The sequence below is a fragment of the Cicer arietinum genome, chromosome 1 (assembly GCF_000331145.2).
Source record: "Cicer arietinum cultivar CDC Frontier isolate Library 1 chromosome 1, Cicar.CDCFrontier_v2.0, whole genome shotgun sequence".
Taxonomy (NCBI): Eukaryota; Viridiplantae; Streptophyta; class Magnoliopsida; order Fabales; family Fabaceae; genus Cicer; species Cicer arietinum.
Genome location: NC_021160.2, coordinates 40,314,444 through 40,331,420, shown reverse-complemented (window position 1 = coordinate 40,331,420; position 16,977 = coordinate 40,314,444). Strand labels below are relative to the sequence as shown.

Genomic DNA, 16,977 nt, shown 5'->3' with positions numbered 1-16,977 from the left:
AGTAGGTGTTGTGAGAGTGAGTGATTGAAGGTTGACTTGGGCTGCTGTCTCTCACTCTCTCTCTAACTTTGCTGTGAAATGAAAAATGGAGAGAGAAACACATAAGAGCGGAAGGCGACACCTTCAATACAATGCAATCAAAATACACACAATTGTAGTTTTGTTTTTATTTTTTATATACCAAAAAATACCAAATTAGGATTTCATTTTTTTATTTTTAAGAGATTGATTGATATTGTTTGATGTGAAGGTAACTTGTGATTGATTTTGAGTATAAAAATAATTTTATATCAATAGAATATAAAGTTTTTATTTTCCTTTTTCAATTATCATTTTTTAGAAGAGAAAAATTAATCCAGCTTCTTTTCTAAATTATATACCTAGTTTTGAGAAACAAAGTGTATTGATATATAATTTGAAGACAATAATAGATTAATTCTTTCAGAGAAAAGATATAGTAAAAAAAATCTACAAAATTACACTATTTTTTTTTTAAAATAAATTTTGATAATATCTTTTTTAGTTTAAATATATTTTTAGTCTTTTATTTTTTATTAAATATTTGTTTTGGTCATTAATCTTTTTTAATTTATTTTTTTGTTTTTTTTATTTTTTTATAAATAATGAATGTTAGTCCTTTTATCATAACACTTTTAAATATATGTTATTATTATTGTCATGAACTATTGAGGTCTAATTTTGTATTAGTTATAAAGTTAAGTGTACAAATTTAATAAAGGACGAGATAAAAATAGGAAGAATTTTTCTTCATTTCAAAGAGTTTATATTTATTTCGAAGCATGCCAATAGAGTTTTTTCAAGTACAAGTCTTTTATTGAGTTAAATAATTTTTTTATTAGATAATATTATAGTAAACATATGTTGGGTTATCAAAAATAAAATAAAAATAGTAAACACAATTGTTAGAAGAGATTTTAATGACATATGAATAACACCTTCCTTATGAAGATGCTCTGGAATATGGTTACGAGATCTGATAACCTTTAGTGTAAACTGTTTTTATGACAAGTATGGGACAAACATAAACCTTTAGATTGAGACAAGTGCCCAACCTTATGACTCTCATATCTTGAAAGTTCTTGTAGGCATTTGGGATCGTATCCAAAATAATATGGTATGGCAATTGGGGGATGGGAATCGTTTAAACTTTTGGATGGACAAATGGTTGCCTAATGGTTGTTCCTTCATGATGCATGATACTAATGACATGATTGATACAACTATCTCTGTGAAGAATGCTTTGACTAATAATGGATAGTGGGATCTTAATTTCTTCAATATCCACTTAACTCCAACATTGTGAATCAAGTTCTGGCTCTCCCAATGTCTTTAGGCACTGATGGCCCAAACTCCATTGGATAGAGGGGAACCAACACTCATCAGTTCACAATTCAGAGTGTCTAAGACCTCCAATGAGTGAACAATCAACATCTCGAGGAGGATGGGAATAAGCTATGAGATTGAAAGGGATCACATATGATCTAAACTTCAATGTGGATTGCAGCTCACAATCGTCTCTTAACCAATTTTAGGAGGATTGGATGGGTGTAACAGTTTCACCTAATTGTATTTACGTGGCAACAAGGATCGTCTCTTAATAAATTTTAGTCCTCTTTGTTCATGAAAAATGTATATAAATGAAAGAAGAAATAAGATATATAGAAAGAAGTCACCCACTCCTCGTGGGAGCGAATGATTAATATACTTGATCAATTAATAGTGAAATTATTGTGGCTATTGAATAAACAACTATTTTGATCTTTAAATGTGTGAGTTGATGTCATAATATCTTTGAATGTATTAAAATTATAAAAATATACATAAATTAAACGTATACTTGTTTGATGCGCGAGTCATGAAGAGATGTATAGATATAAAAATATATATAGAAATAATATAACATTATTTGGATTCAACATAATATGTAAAACATCAATAAATGTATAAATGAACATAAATTTTATATAAAAAAAATCTATTTTAAAATTTGAAATATTTATTTATAAAATATATTTGAGGTAATATCTTAATTTTCATCGTCAACTATCAATATCTTCAAATCATTTATCAATTATACTCTTGAAATGACAACACATAGTTGTCCATGTGAGAATACAAGTTTGTGGTAGATAAACTCATACATGTTTCAAAGATTGTCTATGGCTTTTATTAATAGTCATTGCAAACAAAATAAATAAAGAAAATTGTCTTTATTAAAATTTGAATATAAAATTATGGGATCATAAGGTGTGAATAACAATCAAGATATTCCTTGTTGATAGAACCTTTCATTCAAAGAACATTTTTTCTCTCTCTATTTTGGTGATGATTAATCAAGTTCCATTGCACAATTTAGAAGCTTGCTCTATAATGAGAGTCAAACTATAATGTCATCACTTATATTATACATTAAGGGTAACTAATATGTGAAGATACACATATTCATGCTTTAGAGTAGGAGATCGAATCTCCGTCTTGTGACCACATAAATTATGATTTTTTTATTTTATTTTATGCATAGGAGGTCACATATCGGATATGCGACCATTTATAACCTTTGATCTTATCCTCCCGGGTATGTTTAAATAAATAAAAAAAATTAAAAGGTTATAAATGAAAATAAGGAAACTACGGGCTTCTATTTTTTGTTTATATAAAAAAGAAAAGAAATGATTAGGTACTGACACGAACACGATTGCAGTGGGCGATGATGGCGGCACTGAAGATTAGTGGCAGCATGAGCACCGCACTCCGATCATCGAACTATCTCCTCTCCGCTAAGTTCCTCATGCAAATTCATTTCACTCGCAAGGCATGATCTCTTCCTCTCCTTTTCCCCCAATTTACACGTCACATTTGAAAATCATGTTTCATTTCACAGGCTTACACGCACGTGTGTTAATTTTGCGTTATCGTCAACGTTATTGTTTTTTTTTTTAGGTCACTATCAATCGCATTTATCAGCAATTCTTCACTATAGAGTATGTGAGATTATGTTATTAACTTCATGGATTAAAATAACAAACAATGACGCGTTCCAAGACCAAATTAATTGACAAAGATACATTTAATTACCAAACTAATTAACAAAAGCCTGTTTTTATAATTTTGATAAATTCAGAGCGGACTCAAATGACTGTTTACTTGAATATTGTATCAGATAGCAATAGCTATTGAGACTTAACTCTAAATGCCATCACAATCGACTTTAAAATATTGCTGAATATTATTGTACATTTATATATGTATCACTAATTTCCTGAATCCTGATTCAAAAATGCAAAACTGTTTGTTTGAATTTGGTTCCTCGTGATTTTGACAAGTAGGTATCAGAATTTGGTTCCAAAGTGAGAAAATCAATGGTTTATATTTCAACGAACTCATGATTTAGAGCTTGTTTGTAACAACTTATTTTAAAAAATAATCACTTTTAAAAGTTGTTTTCATCCGTTTGTTACAGCTTTTAAAAAAAAATAAAATCAGAATCTGTTTCAAATGAGAAGCTGTTTTGATGGGAATGCAACCACCAATAAGGGTATTATGGGCAAACCCAAATTATGGAAGATTTATGAAAATAGCCACTAAGTTTATTAGTGAGGTGTTTAAGTATTTAGTAGGGCGTCTAACTCATAAGAATATTTTATTAGTAGTATATAATAAAGATATTCTATGAATAATATCTTCTTAGTAAAGATATGCTCTAGAATTTGAGTTTGCCTATAATACCCTTATCATGTTTTGAATAGCTTCTCATAAAAATAATTCTTAACTGATTATTTTAAATGACTATATTATAATTATAATTATAATTTGTTAAATTGGATCTTGTTGATTTTTGTGTTTGATATTATCAATAGTGTCAACCATTTTGATGTCAACATTTGATGTTCATTCACTTGATTTGATATGTTTTATAATCAAAGGACCAGATAAGTGACTTTTCAAGGTTTTAAAACCAACAATGTAGTTGTGTCTACAAGCAATATCCAGCTTTATGTGGTCTCTGCAACCACATTGTGATTGTAATTGTGGCCACATAATCAATTGCAGATGTTCATAATTTTCTGCAATGCCAAGGATTTCCACATTGGTCGTATCTGTTTATAATTTTCTGCAATAATAAGGATTGCTACATAACTACAGCATTGGTCGGGGCACAACCGCGATACCTCTATAAAATGAGTGTCTACTCATCATCATTAAAGATTTAATATGTACATGAGTAAGGGGTCTCTTTTGAATGGCAGATGAGCACGGATGCACATAGTATTGCCTCTCAACTTAACAATTCTGGGCTGTTGAGGACTCAAGGACTCATTGGAGGGCAATGGAGGGATGCTTATGATGGGAAAACCATAAAGGTTTGCCTTAGCTGCTCTTATTTTTCCTTCTTTTCTTCTTCAACTAGTTTTCTTGAAAAGTTTAAGAAAAGGGGGGAGTGGGGGCTTGCTGATTTGTTTCTGCTGATGGTCATAGTTTGTTGCTGCTGCTTATACTTTTCTTCTTATTTTGCTGCTATAAGTTCCATCTTCCATCGTAGTGCTACTGTGTAACCATCTTATATATTCAATGCTATTGCAGGTTTATAATCCAGCAACAGGTGAACCTATAGCAGATGTAGCATGCATGGGTGGAAGAGAAACAAATGATGCAATTTCCTCTGCTTTTGATGCATTTAGATGTATGAAACTTCACATTTTTATGCTATCAAGTATTTTAGACTATAAGTAGAAATAAGAGAGGATTAAGATATACTATCATAGATGACTTGATGTATATGTTTTTGCGTAAGATACATAGTGCATACTTATCAAATAGCTTAGGTAGGTACTGATATTTTTTTCATTCATTTCTTTATAACATCTGGGGCAAAATTGGTTAATTATGTGTCTGAGATTGTTATGTTGAATAACAATAGCAAGTTTAGTGGAAGAATTGGATAACCTCAGGTCATTCTTTTGGTTTCTTTCTTATGAGCTTGCAGACCTATCAGGAGTAACATCTCTTGCTTTAAGTCGAAGTTTAATTTTTGTTGATTCAGATTAGGGTAGTCAGAACTTTGAAAGTGAATATAAACAAAGTCTCAGTTAATAACATTCACCCTTTTGTTTGTGTTACTGTGTGTTAGAGTGACAAGCATAAACTGAGCAGTTATATATATTTCCATCTTAAACTCAAAGGTAAGTATTACCTTAGTTTAATTGGTTTTAGCATGTTAATTGTACCCTTCCCAATTTCCATTTGCTGATGGATTGATGTTCCATTGGTTGGTTCTACAATTATGTTCATGTTCATATGTTATAGTCCCCTTTCATATGCATCATACTCTAAAAAAATTGTTACTTATGAATTAACTAAAATATTTGTTGTTGGTATTCATTGGACTATTCCCGATACTATAATAACTAGGATTTTCTCTTTGTGTAGCATGGAGCAAAATCACTGCTGCCGAGCGAAGCAAATTTCTGAGGAAATGGTATAGTTGTTGTTTACCCGATTCATGAACAACCGGCTATGATGGAAATAGTTGACTTAGCTGCTGCCTTGTATTTTTTAAGCTTTGGTGTCAGAAAATCATATAAAACATGTAAAAATAATTAGGGAATTCTGTTTGGGAAAGACGGGGGCCATGATTAAATAGTCATTCAGCATCCTCACATGAGATAAATAAATTCATAAAATTAGAATTGTTACAGAATACAGATATTTACTGCAAATTTACAAGATAGGAAATTAATTCCTAAGATTAGGTCTATAAGGAATAGTACAGTTGTAACATATGGATATTTAATAATAATTACAATAGCCTAAAAGACATGCGATAAATATTAACATATTCGCATCCTGGATTATTAAATTAACATCTACCCTCAAATTGATGCTAGTTGGTTATCCAGCTATAGTTTGTCGACAAGAAACTGATGCTGCTGTCTAGTCATAGCCTTGGTTAAGATGTCAACCGCTTGAAGAAAAGTAGAAACGTGAAAATAGAAATAATTTGGCTAGCTAAGGCTTATCTGGTATAATGGTAGTCCACCTCTGTATGCTTGCTATGTTCATGAAGTATAGGATTTTCCACAATTTGTATGACTTTTCTATTATCAACCGTTAAGAGAAGTAGTGTCCAATGGTAAAAGACTTTTTTCTTCAATTTTTTTAAGGTATGATTTGCTAATGGCACATAAAGAAGAGTTAGCACAGCTCATAACCTTGGAGCAAGGAAAGCCTCTTACAGAGTCTATGGGTGAGGTACATGATGGTTGAATTTTTATGATTTTGTACTTTGCCAATAGTTGTTCCGTTTGTTTGTATGTTTTTTTCCCAAGTTAGATTTATGTTATTAAAGTTACTGTTTTCAGGTAAATTATGGTGCTGGCTTTATTGAGTTTGCATCAGAGGAGGCCAAACGTATATATGGGGATATAATTCCTGCACCTCTATCTGATCGGCGGTTATTTGTTTTAAAGCAAGTAAGTTTCAAGGTTTATTTGATGTCTTAGGTTTCATATTTCATATTAAGCAATTTCCTAGGGAACCTTTATAGTTATGCTACATCAATTCATTTCACTAAATTTGTGTATGAGATGTAAATGGTGCTTGGTATTTAGCATTACAAATCATGTCAAAGCATTAGGGTTATGTTGTTAGGGATTCAGCATTGTCGTGGACAAGTGTGGTTAAAAACGTTAGTTCATGAGTGGAAGGTTTGCTTTGGTATTTTGAATGTATGCTCATTTACTAGTAAATCAATGGAAATAGTGGATACAAGAAACTGAGTGGGTAAGGAACTTAACAAATTGGGCTTTAAGTTTTGGTACACAAGTAAGGCTAGGTATAGAAACAGAGTATGCAAACAAGCTTTGGAATATTGGACAAATGATGTTTTGGATGTCAGAAGGGGGGAAGATAGGATCGTAGCTCTAAAATTACACTGGAATGCATTTTTTTTAATGTTCAATCTCCGTTTTATAAATCCTTACATTTGACTACATCACTCTTTTTTACCCTTTGTTGGGGTTTGCAGCCTGTAGGGGTTGTAGGTGCAATTACACCTTGGAACTTTCCCCTTGCTATGATTACCCGAAAGGTATGTTTAAACTTTCCAGATTTTATCCATTTTCACCTTATAATGTTTTAAGATTAAGTGAATAACAGTCAATTCAAATTTTTTGTTTTTCTTACGTTAGGTTGGTCCAGCACTTGCATGTGGATGTACAGTGGTCATAAAGCCCTCTGAACTTACGCCTCTGACTGCTTTAGCTGCAGCAGAACTCTCTATTCAAGCTGGAATACCTGCGGTAGTTTCTTAAACCTACTTTTATGACTGTAGCAAGAAGTCATTGCATATTTGGCTTATTGGTTCATATGAAGCACTGACACGACACTAGTAATAATTTAAAAAAATGAAAGTGATTGAATAAAGTCACATGTGACAATGACATGTTGGATACCGGACACCTTCAATTTGAAGTGTTGGAGTTACATAATAATTTTTGTTATGTTGATTGGTAAGTTAGTAATTATGTTTTACTAAAAATTGCCATGTAAGCTTTAAAGTATTGTTGATGTGTCTAGTATGAGTTAGAGTCCTACATTAAATGGAAAATTCGATGTTGAACTCCATATAAGTGAAATGGCTCATATACGTTATGACAATCCACTTGTGTGGTTGTTCAAAGTCCAATGTGATGATCCTTAGACTCTGTTCATGACTCGGCAGTGGTATCAGAATTTGGTTTGATCCTCCTTGAACCGTCTCGCCGCTATTCCGCTGGCGACTTCCTAAAAGTTTGGGAATGAAATCATAATTTTCTCTTTTCCGGCATGATCAAGATCTCCCCTTTTCTGCAATGTTGAAGTTATGAGATTTTAGATAAAAGAAGATGAGAAAATAATAAGAACCTTGAATATTATTGATAATGACTTGATATAAAAGACTCAATACTAATCCTTATTTACAGGCAGGGATACATATTTCAAGCCTGAATAAATAGAAAATCAAGAACTAATCATAATAGTAACAAGTAATATAAAATCTAATTCTAAGAGATACTCTAAGATTTTAAACTAACCTATGGAAATAACTTAAGATACTCTAATATAATATCAAAGATATTATGAAATATTTTTTAATATTCTAACACTCCCCCTCAAGCTAAAACTTGCTAAGCTTCAAGTTTGTTACAAATATACTCTTTAAAATAGAAAATATAACACCTCACATAATCATACCCAAAATGATATTTTGGATAATCCACCGAAGAATGCCAAAACCATCAACCCATAAGGTCTGTGCGGAAGAACAAACCAGTGAACAACCAATTGAAGAAACCATTGTTGACTTCCATGGACAACAGACAAACCGTCTTGAAATTGTATTGGGCTAGCACTTATAGCAGCTGAAGCCCAAACTAGAAGATGGCACAGCTCACAATTTCAAACCAAAACAAAAAAGCTATATTGGGCCAACGCTAACCACAATTGAAGCCCCAACTAGAAGGTGTAACATCTTCAAACAAAACTGAAACAATATTGGATCAATGCTAATTGCAGCTGAAATCCTAAGGAAAACTTATAATTGATGATGGTGTTGGTGGCATCACAACTTTGAACCAAATTGGAATAGTAAATTAATTAAGGCACATTAATAGCAGCAGAATCATATATGTGGTGTAGCAAACAACATCAACACCTAAAACAAGGGGACACCAGCTGAAAGGAATAAACCATTTGTTTTTGTAATTTTTTAGAGTAATAAACAAACCAAAACTAGAAGCAAAACCTTGTCCAATAGACCCCCATGAACAAAGCACTTGCAACCTGAAATTAGTGGCTAAACCAACCCAAAACTCTGTGAATTGTGAATACCAAAAAGACAAATAAAACTACTGGACAAGGCAGAAGTGTGAAGACAACCATAAATCACAAATCGCAAAAACAAGGAACTTGGTCAGAAAAACAGAGGCAGAAGCAAGATCAAATGCCCAAACACCAAATAGGTGCGCAACTGAATCAAGAATTCTACAAACTCAAAAACAGCAACAAAGACGCCCCTGGACATAACCCTCAAACTTTTGGGAACTTGCAGAATAGCAACGAGAAAGATCATGGAGGATTGAACCAGACACTGATACCATGTTGAAGTTATGGAATTTTATTTTAGATAAAAGGAGTTGGGAAAATAATAACAACCTTGAATATTTTTGATAATGACTTGATACAAAAGGCTCAATATTAATCTCCGCTTATAGGGATACGTAAACTCTATCCTAAATAAATAGGAAATTAAGAACCAATCATAATAATAATATAAAATCTAATCATAAGAGATAGTCTAAGATTATAAACTAACCCTAAGAAATAACTTAAGATACTCTACTATAATATAAAAGATATTTAAAGATATTTTCTAATATTCTAAAAAGTAGTACATCAGTTTACTTGTATGATATTTTTGGTATCTAGTGTGCTATGTCTTCATGTCAAAATTAGATTACTTATGTGCTGTTATTGAAGTTTCCTTGATCTGAGTATTTTACTAACTTTAATACTGGATTGTACTGTAACATTGTGGTTCCATTTCAAATACATAAATCATTGTAGTTTATTATTGTAGAATGTATTGACATTCATGCAGGATACGTAATGTAATTCTGAAGTAGATCCGTAGAAGAGAAATACTAAGTTGGCTTCTTTGGATTAGTTTTTTCAACTATATTGCATAAATCTTACAGAAACTTTGAGCCTTATGTCTATACCTGTCTCTTATGTTGCTACATGTTTCCAGACTTTTCTCTGTTTTTTCTTCTTTACTCTATAAATGAGGTTTTTTCCTCTTGCCATTTTTTATGGTTTTAACTTTTGTGATATTTATTATTTAATGTTGTAGGGTGTTGTGAACGTGGTTATGGGAAATGCTCCTGATATTGGAGACGCTTTAGTTGCTAGTCCACAGGTTCTATCACTATATGATTTTACCAAGCAAATTACCCTGTAAATGTAACTGAACATCTAAGAAAGAAATTATCACCTTCTCTAGGTAAGGAAGATTACATTCACTGGCTCGACGGCTGTTGGAAAGAAATTGATGGCAGGTTCTGCTGAGACGGTTAAAAAAGTATGATTAGATTTAATCATAATTAGTATTTGTTTTCACTCATTATTTCTTTTGCAGTCTTTCGCAGTTACCATAGATTTCCTAGGCTGATCTTTTCACAATGCAGATCTAGACATCATTATATTAAAATGGATTTTTAGCCCTTATATATGTGTTATTTTTACAATACTAGGTATCTCTGGAACTTGGTGGCAATGCGCCTTGCATAGTTTTTGATGATGCTGACCTGGATGTTGCAGTGAAAGGAACAGTAAGTTAGAAACAATTACAGCACATGTTGACTTTAATGATTATATGAAAATCAAAGAAATGCTGCAGCTGATTAATACAATGCTGGATAGTGGACGAGGCCCGAGGGTAGTATGGAACTTTTTTCTTCTAGAAATGAGATGTATACTTGCATGTTTTTCTTCTGAAAGCAGATGCAAGGAGGAGGAGATTGTGTAGCAGTTTCTGTAGCAAACCTACCAGAAATGGAAGTTTATGGCTGTGTTTGTAACTTTGTATCAATGTGACGGTTGGCCTTAGACAATTTTGCCAATCAGCAAAATTATGGGATTCCTTTGATTATGTGGAACTTGAATTGCATAGGGAAAATGTAGCTTAGAAGTTGGTCCTGTGTAATTGGGTAAATAGTAGAGCTCCAAATTCAAAATAGCAACCCCCTCTTTCATGGAGAAACCTTGGCAGCATTTATCAGTGTCACTAATAGGTCAATGATATTTTCTTGTTTGCTGGGCTTACTGGGTTAGGCACTTGCAATTTTAGGAACGGATGTACTGGTTCCTCCCATGCTAGTTTCAAATTAAGCAGCTGGTTTTATCAATCATTTTCTCAAGTCATTATAAGTCTTATCATTCATTCTTTTCTTTCCGGGCATCTTTTTATTTTTAATTTTACCCTTGCTCTATATTTCTTAGAATAAGAGGGTTAATTGACCAATTCTTAAATACACACTTTTTATCTAGTCAAATTTATGTAGTAGTCTTTTTGACATTATGTATCATCTTCACTTGAATTTTGTGTGTATAATTATAAATTGCGGAAGTCTAGGTATATGATTATTTCTTTAGCTTCAAATTCCAATCTACCTTGCTGAGATGAAGTTATTATATTGAACTATCTTTGGGTTGCCTTTTGTTAGTTTTTTCCTTTCCAATTTGTAGATCTTTTCTCCTGAAAAGTTATCATGATTGATGATTTTTTGTTTTTTATTAGTCAAATGTTTTGAATATCAATATAGAGGAATGAACAGGTAGATATGTGGTTGGGAAATTCGAGCATGTGATGCTAACAACTCACAACAATGAATAAAGTGATAAAAATTAATTTTGGGTTAAATGCCAAGATTGAAAGTTGAGGTGCATCTTGTGAATTTATGATTCTCTTGGGCCTTCTGTTTTGGTCAATTAGTAATAATAAATTCCTCTGTGTGCAGCTTGCAGCCAAGTTCCGTAATAGCGGACAAACATGTGTTTGTGCAAATAGAATTCTCGTGCAAGAAGGTTAGATGAGAAATATATCAAACTATCAATTTTACTACTATAGTTATTAGGTTTTTATATAAGACCTAATTCATCCTTACAAAAGCAGCTTCTAAAGTGAGGGGTAAGGTGAGATGTGTCTCTTTTTAGTCTTTATAAACTATGTTGAGGTTTTATCTCTATTTAATGTTAGACTTGAGTTTTTTCCAAGACACTCCTCCAAGCTTAACACTATTGGGTTTGGTGCGTGGATATAAATGGTGGGTGACCCGTGTTGATAAGCTCTTAACACCATATTAGGTTTTTATATTAGGCCTAACTCATCTTTACAAAATTGACTTATAAGGTGAGGAGTGCCTTTCTTTATAAACTATATTTGGACCTTATCTCTACTCAGTGTGGGACTTGAGTCAATAATAGTGCTTTTTTTTTTTATTTGCCATCCATTAACTCTGTTTGACTGCATTGTGTTTCTGATTCCCAATTCATTAATAGTTATTAGAGATTTAAAACTTTGTTATTTTCTAAACTTTTTGCTCTAAGTTCCTTCTCCTAACTGGTTTAAGTTGTGCGAGTGTGTCACAACACATTCTAGCAGGTTCAAATAATATGCCTTATAATATGACATTATGATATCTTTTCAGGATTCTGATAGAAAGCAACTAGTATATTGCCATAAAATGAAGAATACAGTTCTATTCTCTGGATATATCTAGAACACTCCCAATGCCTAAGAGGTTCCCAAATCCATACAAATGCCAAGATAATCAACCCCCTTTGACTTTCCCTTATTTTATACATAAAATAACTACTCTATACACATAAACTGCTCAGTGCAGTTAACCACCCAAACTGACCACAAGTCAGTTTCTTATTCCCCACTTTTAAACATGCTATTATAGTAAATATAATATTTATTTGCTAATAATAATAGTCTAACAGATTCTTGCATAGCATTTTGTTGCCTGTATTACACCAATTTTAATGGTCGTGATTTCAGCAAGTCGTTTCTTATTTAATTTTGTCACATAATTATGACATGAAATTCATAATCGTTTTGAAAACAAATAAAAATTTAAAAAATGCATACAAGAGAACAAAAGACAAAGAATAAAGGGAAATTGCCCGAATATTCCTATATGAGGTTTTTTATAACTCTTAGTGTTAGTGTACTCCTATTGATTATTTGGCTTCTTCTGTCTCACACTAATCAATGTCCATTTAGATGCATTGTTTGTTTAAGTCTTTAAGACATTTGCATTTTTTTATTCAACTAAGTTTCTGTGAAGGTATATATGACAAATTTGCAAATGCATTGCTTGATGCTGTTCAGAGTATGAAAGTTGGAGATGGTTTTAGTGAAGGTGTGGCTCAGGTAGGTATCTTTTTAAATTTGATAATCTGTTTTTCCTTTGAACCGACGATGGAAATTGCCTACGTTGCTTCTCCATTTTTCCCACTCAGTGGGTGATTTTCATAAATTTATAATTTAGAGTACTTTTCGATATGATAATTCCTTTCCAATATTCCTGTAGCAATATTTTTTTATTGTCTCTATTTTTTAGAGTCTTCTCCTAAGTTTGATATAAAATCTGTTAGTTAATTAAAGCTTTATGAGACCATCCTGTAACTCCATTTATAATCATTCTAAACAGGGCCCTCTGATCAATGAAGCTGCTGTCAAAAAGGTTGGTGTTTCTTAGTATTGAGTTTCTGTATGCATTGTTGCAGGGTCTCCTCCAACTCATGGGAACTTCTGTGCCTCTTGGTTTGCTTTGTGATTTGCCTTGCAGGTTGACTCCTTGATTCATGATGCTACATCAAAGGTTTGTCATCTTTGCCAATGTGCTTTTTCAAAAATCTGATCTTTAGAAAATCCATTTATTTTAAGGTCTTTTTAATGATTTCTCCTAAATCTTTCTTTGTTCTTCTATATCTGCAATTTATACTTGAGCAGAAAAACTTAAATTAATTTTTTTTTTGTTTGCCAAATTTACTGCTAATCTTCTCTTTAGAAAATATAGCAAGATGGATAAGCAATTAAAATAACAAAAGCTAATAGTTCTGATGATTCAATTGCTTTTATTTGAAGGGGGCAAAAGTAATTCTTGGTGGTAAAAGACATAGCCTTGGATCAACTTTTTATGAACCAACAATCATCAGTGATGTCGACAATGAGATGCGTATATCAAGGTAAACTCTTTAAATTGTTATCTAGTGTTTCTGGCTTGTGGACTTTGTTTTTGTTGATTTTCCTATTTGTCGTATTCTAGAGAGGAAGCATTTGGACCTGTCGCACCCCTTTTGAGATTCAAAACTGAAGAGGATGCTATCAGAATTGCTAACGACACAAATGCAGGTAGTTCTCATTTGGTTATTTGTACAGTTTGAAAGACAAGTTTTTTTTCTTCCCCTCCTATACTGTTAATGGATGTTACTAATTTTGCAATATCTGATCACTCTTGGTTTAATGTTATCACATTTTTTTAACCATGGAAAAATGCCTGTATATACGAAGGCTTGGGTTCATACGTATTTACAAACAGTATCCAACGCTCATGGCGTGTGGCTGAGGCTCTTGAATACGGACTTGTCGGTGTTAATGAAGGAGTAATTTCAACAGAGGTGTGTCTCATTCCATATTAATTGAGATTTAGCAGAAATGGGATATTTTGTTGGTTTATTTATCTATGTGTGTGATGATGTAGGTGGCTCCATTTGGTGGATTTAAACAGTCAGGCCTCGGAAGAGAAGGTTCCAAATATGGGATGGATGAATATTTGGAGGTAAGAACAAATTCAAAGTGTTCATTGCTGTAGTTTCCCTCTTTATTTTTTCTAATCGAAACTGGTGCATTTGTCCTTTGAAGTTTGTAAAGTCAGTTTGGTTGTGGTTTAAAGAGGCAAGAAGAGATAGCATATTTATCAGTAATTTTGGGAGTGTTGTGGACAGTTTGTTAGGGGATTGTGTTGATTAGTTGATGGTGTTTAAGACATTTTCACTGCTTTGGGTCAATGAAAATGTGCTTATACTTCGTTTACGAAATGATACTGTGTATGAAAATGTCACTACAAATTGATAGTGTCACTACAAGTGAAGCTCTTAGCTTTACATTTGAATACGTACATGGCCAATTTGTCAAATTTGTTAGTAAATTATTTAATTTCTGACACTGTTGAAATTTATCCTTGTCACTTTTTCACTTTTTCAGATCAAGTATGTCTGCCTGGGAAACATGAACAAAGATTGACGTGTGAGTTAATGTATGAGGCGAGGCTAATCTTATAGAGTTTTTAGCTGCTGATTAAAATGTATTTGGAGTTTTGAAGTGGGAGGGGTTACCTTGTGTTTATCAATTTGCAGAAGATGCTAGTACCTGCGCTCTTTCTGTGCAGCATTGTAAAAGGTATCAGAATAAATAATAATGCAAATTACCCTTTGATCCTTTTGGTTTAGTGATGTACATTAGGGCTTACTGACCAATGTTCTGTTTGGTTTAAAGTAGCACATGGCATATAAGTCGGATGTTAATGAATCAACTTATAATTGTTAAATTAGTTAAATTAGTTGATAGTAGAAAAACTAGAAAAAATAAATTTGAACAATAGTTGAACAAAACGGTAAAAAACATATAAAGACATTTTTAATTAGTATTTAAATTTTTTCAATTAGGATTATGAGGGTGCAATTGAAAAAAATATGAAACACCATTTGAACCGGTGTATAAGAGATAATTAGTTTATTTATTTATTCAAGAGATAATTAGTTAGAGATTGATAGCTATTGTTTTTTTTTTAGTTTGTTGGCCTATAGATGTAATCACTTTGTAATTACTTTACTAATAAAAAAATGGTTTAATTGCAGTTTTGGTCCCCCTATTTTAGTTGAATCGCGAAAGTAGTCCCCCTATTTTATTTCTCTCCAGTTTTGGTCTATCAAACATAATTTTGGTTCAAAACTTGATGAAATTTTATTTATTTCAGTTACACTATGCCTTAAGATTTCATTTTGCACAACAATTGTACCTAAAATCTATTATCATAAATGGTGTAATACGACTTTAAAAAATACGACTCTATTATCATCAAGTTTTGGACCAAAATTTTGTTTGGGGGACGGAGAGAAACAGAATGAGTGGACTACTTTCGCGATTCAACTAAAATAGAGGGATCAAAACTGCAATTAAACCTAAAAAAATTAACGGTTAGTAAAGTAACACAAATAAATAACATAAAAAACATTTTTAATTAGTATTTAATTTTTTTAATTAGGATTACGAGGGTACAACTGAATAAATAGGATAGTTATAGCTCAATCACCACCTGAAGCATGAGATTATTTATTTATTTTTTAATAATGAGGTAATTAGTTAGAGATCGGTAGCTATTTGTTATTAGCTTGTTAGCCAAGAGATGTAATCACTTTGTAATTATTTTACTCTTTTTAATACAATTAGTGTTGTCTACCCGAGAGATACATGAAACGAATTACACGATGAATAATATTTTCTAAAAATTAAATTTAAAATTTTGAAAAATTAATAAATAAAAGATAAATATGTATTTAAATCAAAGACTAGATTGTGTTAAAGATAGTTTTTTGGCGGTGGCTCAAAGCAAAGTTTTGATTATGATTTTTAATATTTAGTGGCAATATCTATTAGATGATTAGAATATATTGGGTTCGTTTTATAATATATCCTCTTGATTTCTTTGTTTATTTGATTCTGCTATATATCGACTAATTCAGTAGGAAAGTAGGATGTGTGTTTGAGCACTCTTTGACCAAAACATTATCCCTATGGTAGTTATTTGCATTTTTTTGACGGTAACAATTTTTATTTCTTTAACACAAATGGTTTTCGTTTTCTTTGAGCTTAAATGAAGTATTAGAATAAAAGCAGGACAACACCTATAATTTATGAGGAGAGGAAATTTGAAAAAATATTCATTTCGAACTGAAATTATAATTATCTGAGAATATATGAATTATTTTATATCTGTTTTGTGTATTTTATCAATTTTGAGACTATAATTTCATTTATCATTTTGATGAACTTATATATTGAAAAATACTCAAAAAGTGATTAAAAAAACAAAAAACCCAATCAAAGTTCACAACGCCATAACGCTGATGAAAAATGTTCAGCTTTTACCTTCAAAACTCATTTGCTTCATCCTTAAATGAAACTTAAATGCATTTTAGCCCCAAGTATTTCAATTAGTCAATTTTGAACTCATTAATTTCTTTTTAGCAATTTTGATCTCCGCGTTTACCTTATTTTGTATTTTTTAGCCTCTACTTATACGTGGTTAGATTTATTTAAGTTCATGATAATAACATGCTCGCTTCATA

At 31.9% G+C, this 16,977-nt stretch overlaps 1 protein-coding gene across 1 annotated transcript; it reads left to right on the top strand.

The window, feature by feature from the left end:
- Window positions 1-2,670: 2,670 nt before the first annotated feature.
- On the top strand, window positions 2,671-15,067 carry LOC101506901 (succinate-semialdehyde dehydrogenase, mitochondrial). The gene is made up of 20 exons (XM_004488493.4): window positions 2,671-2,833; window positions 4,269-4,382; window positions 4,603-4,702; window positions 5,449-5,497; window positions 6,183-6,270; window positions 6,381-6,491; window positions 7,046-7,108; window positions 7,209-7,319; window positions 9,911-9,976; window positions 10,061-10,138; window positions 10,311-10,388; window positions 11,577-11,643; window positions 12,912-12,997; window positions 13,278-13,310; window positions 13,416-13,448; window positions 13,715-13,815; window positions 13,896-13,981; window positions 14,141-14,247; window positions 14,331-14,408; window positions 14,834-15,067. The coding sequence occupies exons 1-20, from the start codon at window positions 2,729-2,731 to the stop codon at window positions 14,870-14,872; spliced, it is 1,593 nt and encodes a 530-aa protein (XP_004488550.1). The 5' UTR covers window positions 2,671-2,728; the 3' UTR covers window positions 14,873-15,067.
- The last annotated feature ends 1,910 nt before the right edge of the window (window positions 15,068-16,977 follow it).

Bases quoted from the DNA above. Each gene is read 5' to 3' on its own strand.
- LOC101506901 (XM_004488493.4), top strand. From the start codon at position 2,729: ATGATGGCGGCACTGAAGATTAGTGGCAGCATGAGCACCGCACTCCGA. The intron at 7,320-9,910 runs GTAGTTTCTTAA...TTAATGTTGTAG, and splicing joins TTCAAGCTGGAATACCTGCG to GGTGTTGTGAACGTGGTTAT. The intron at 13,982-14,140 runs GTAGTTCTCATT...GTATATACGAAG, and splicing joins TGCTAACGACACAAATGCAG to GCTTGGGTTCATACGTATTT.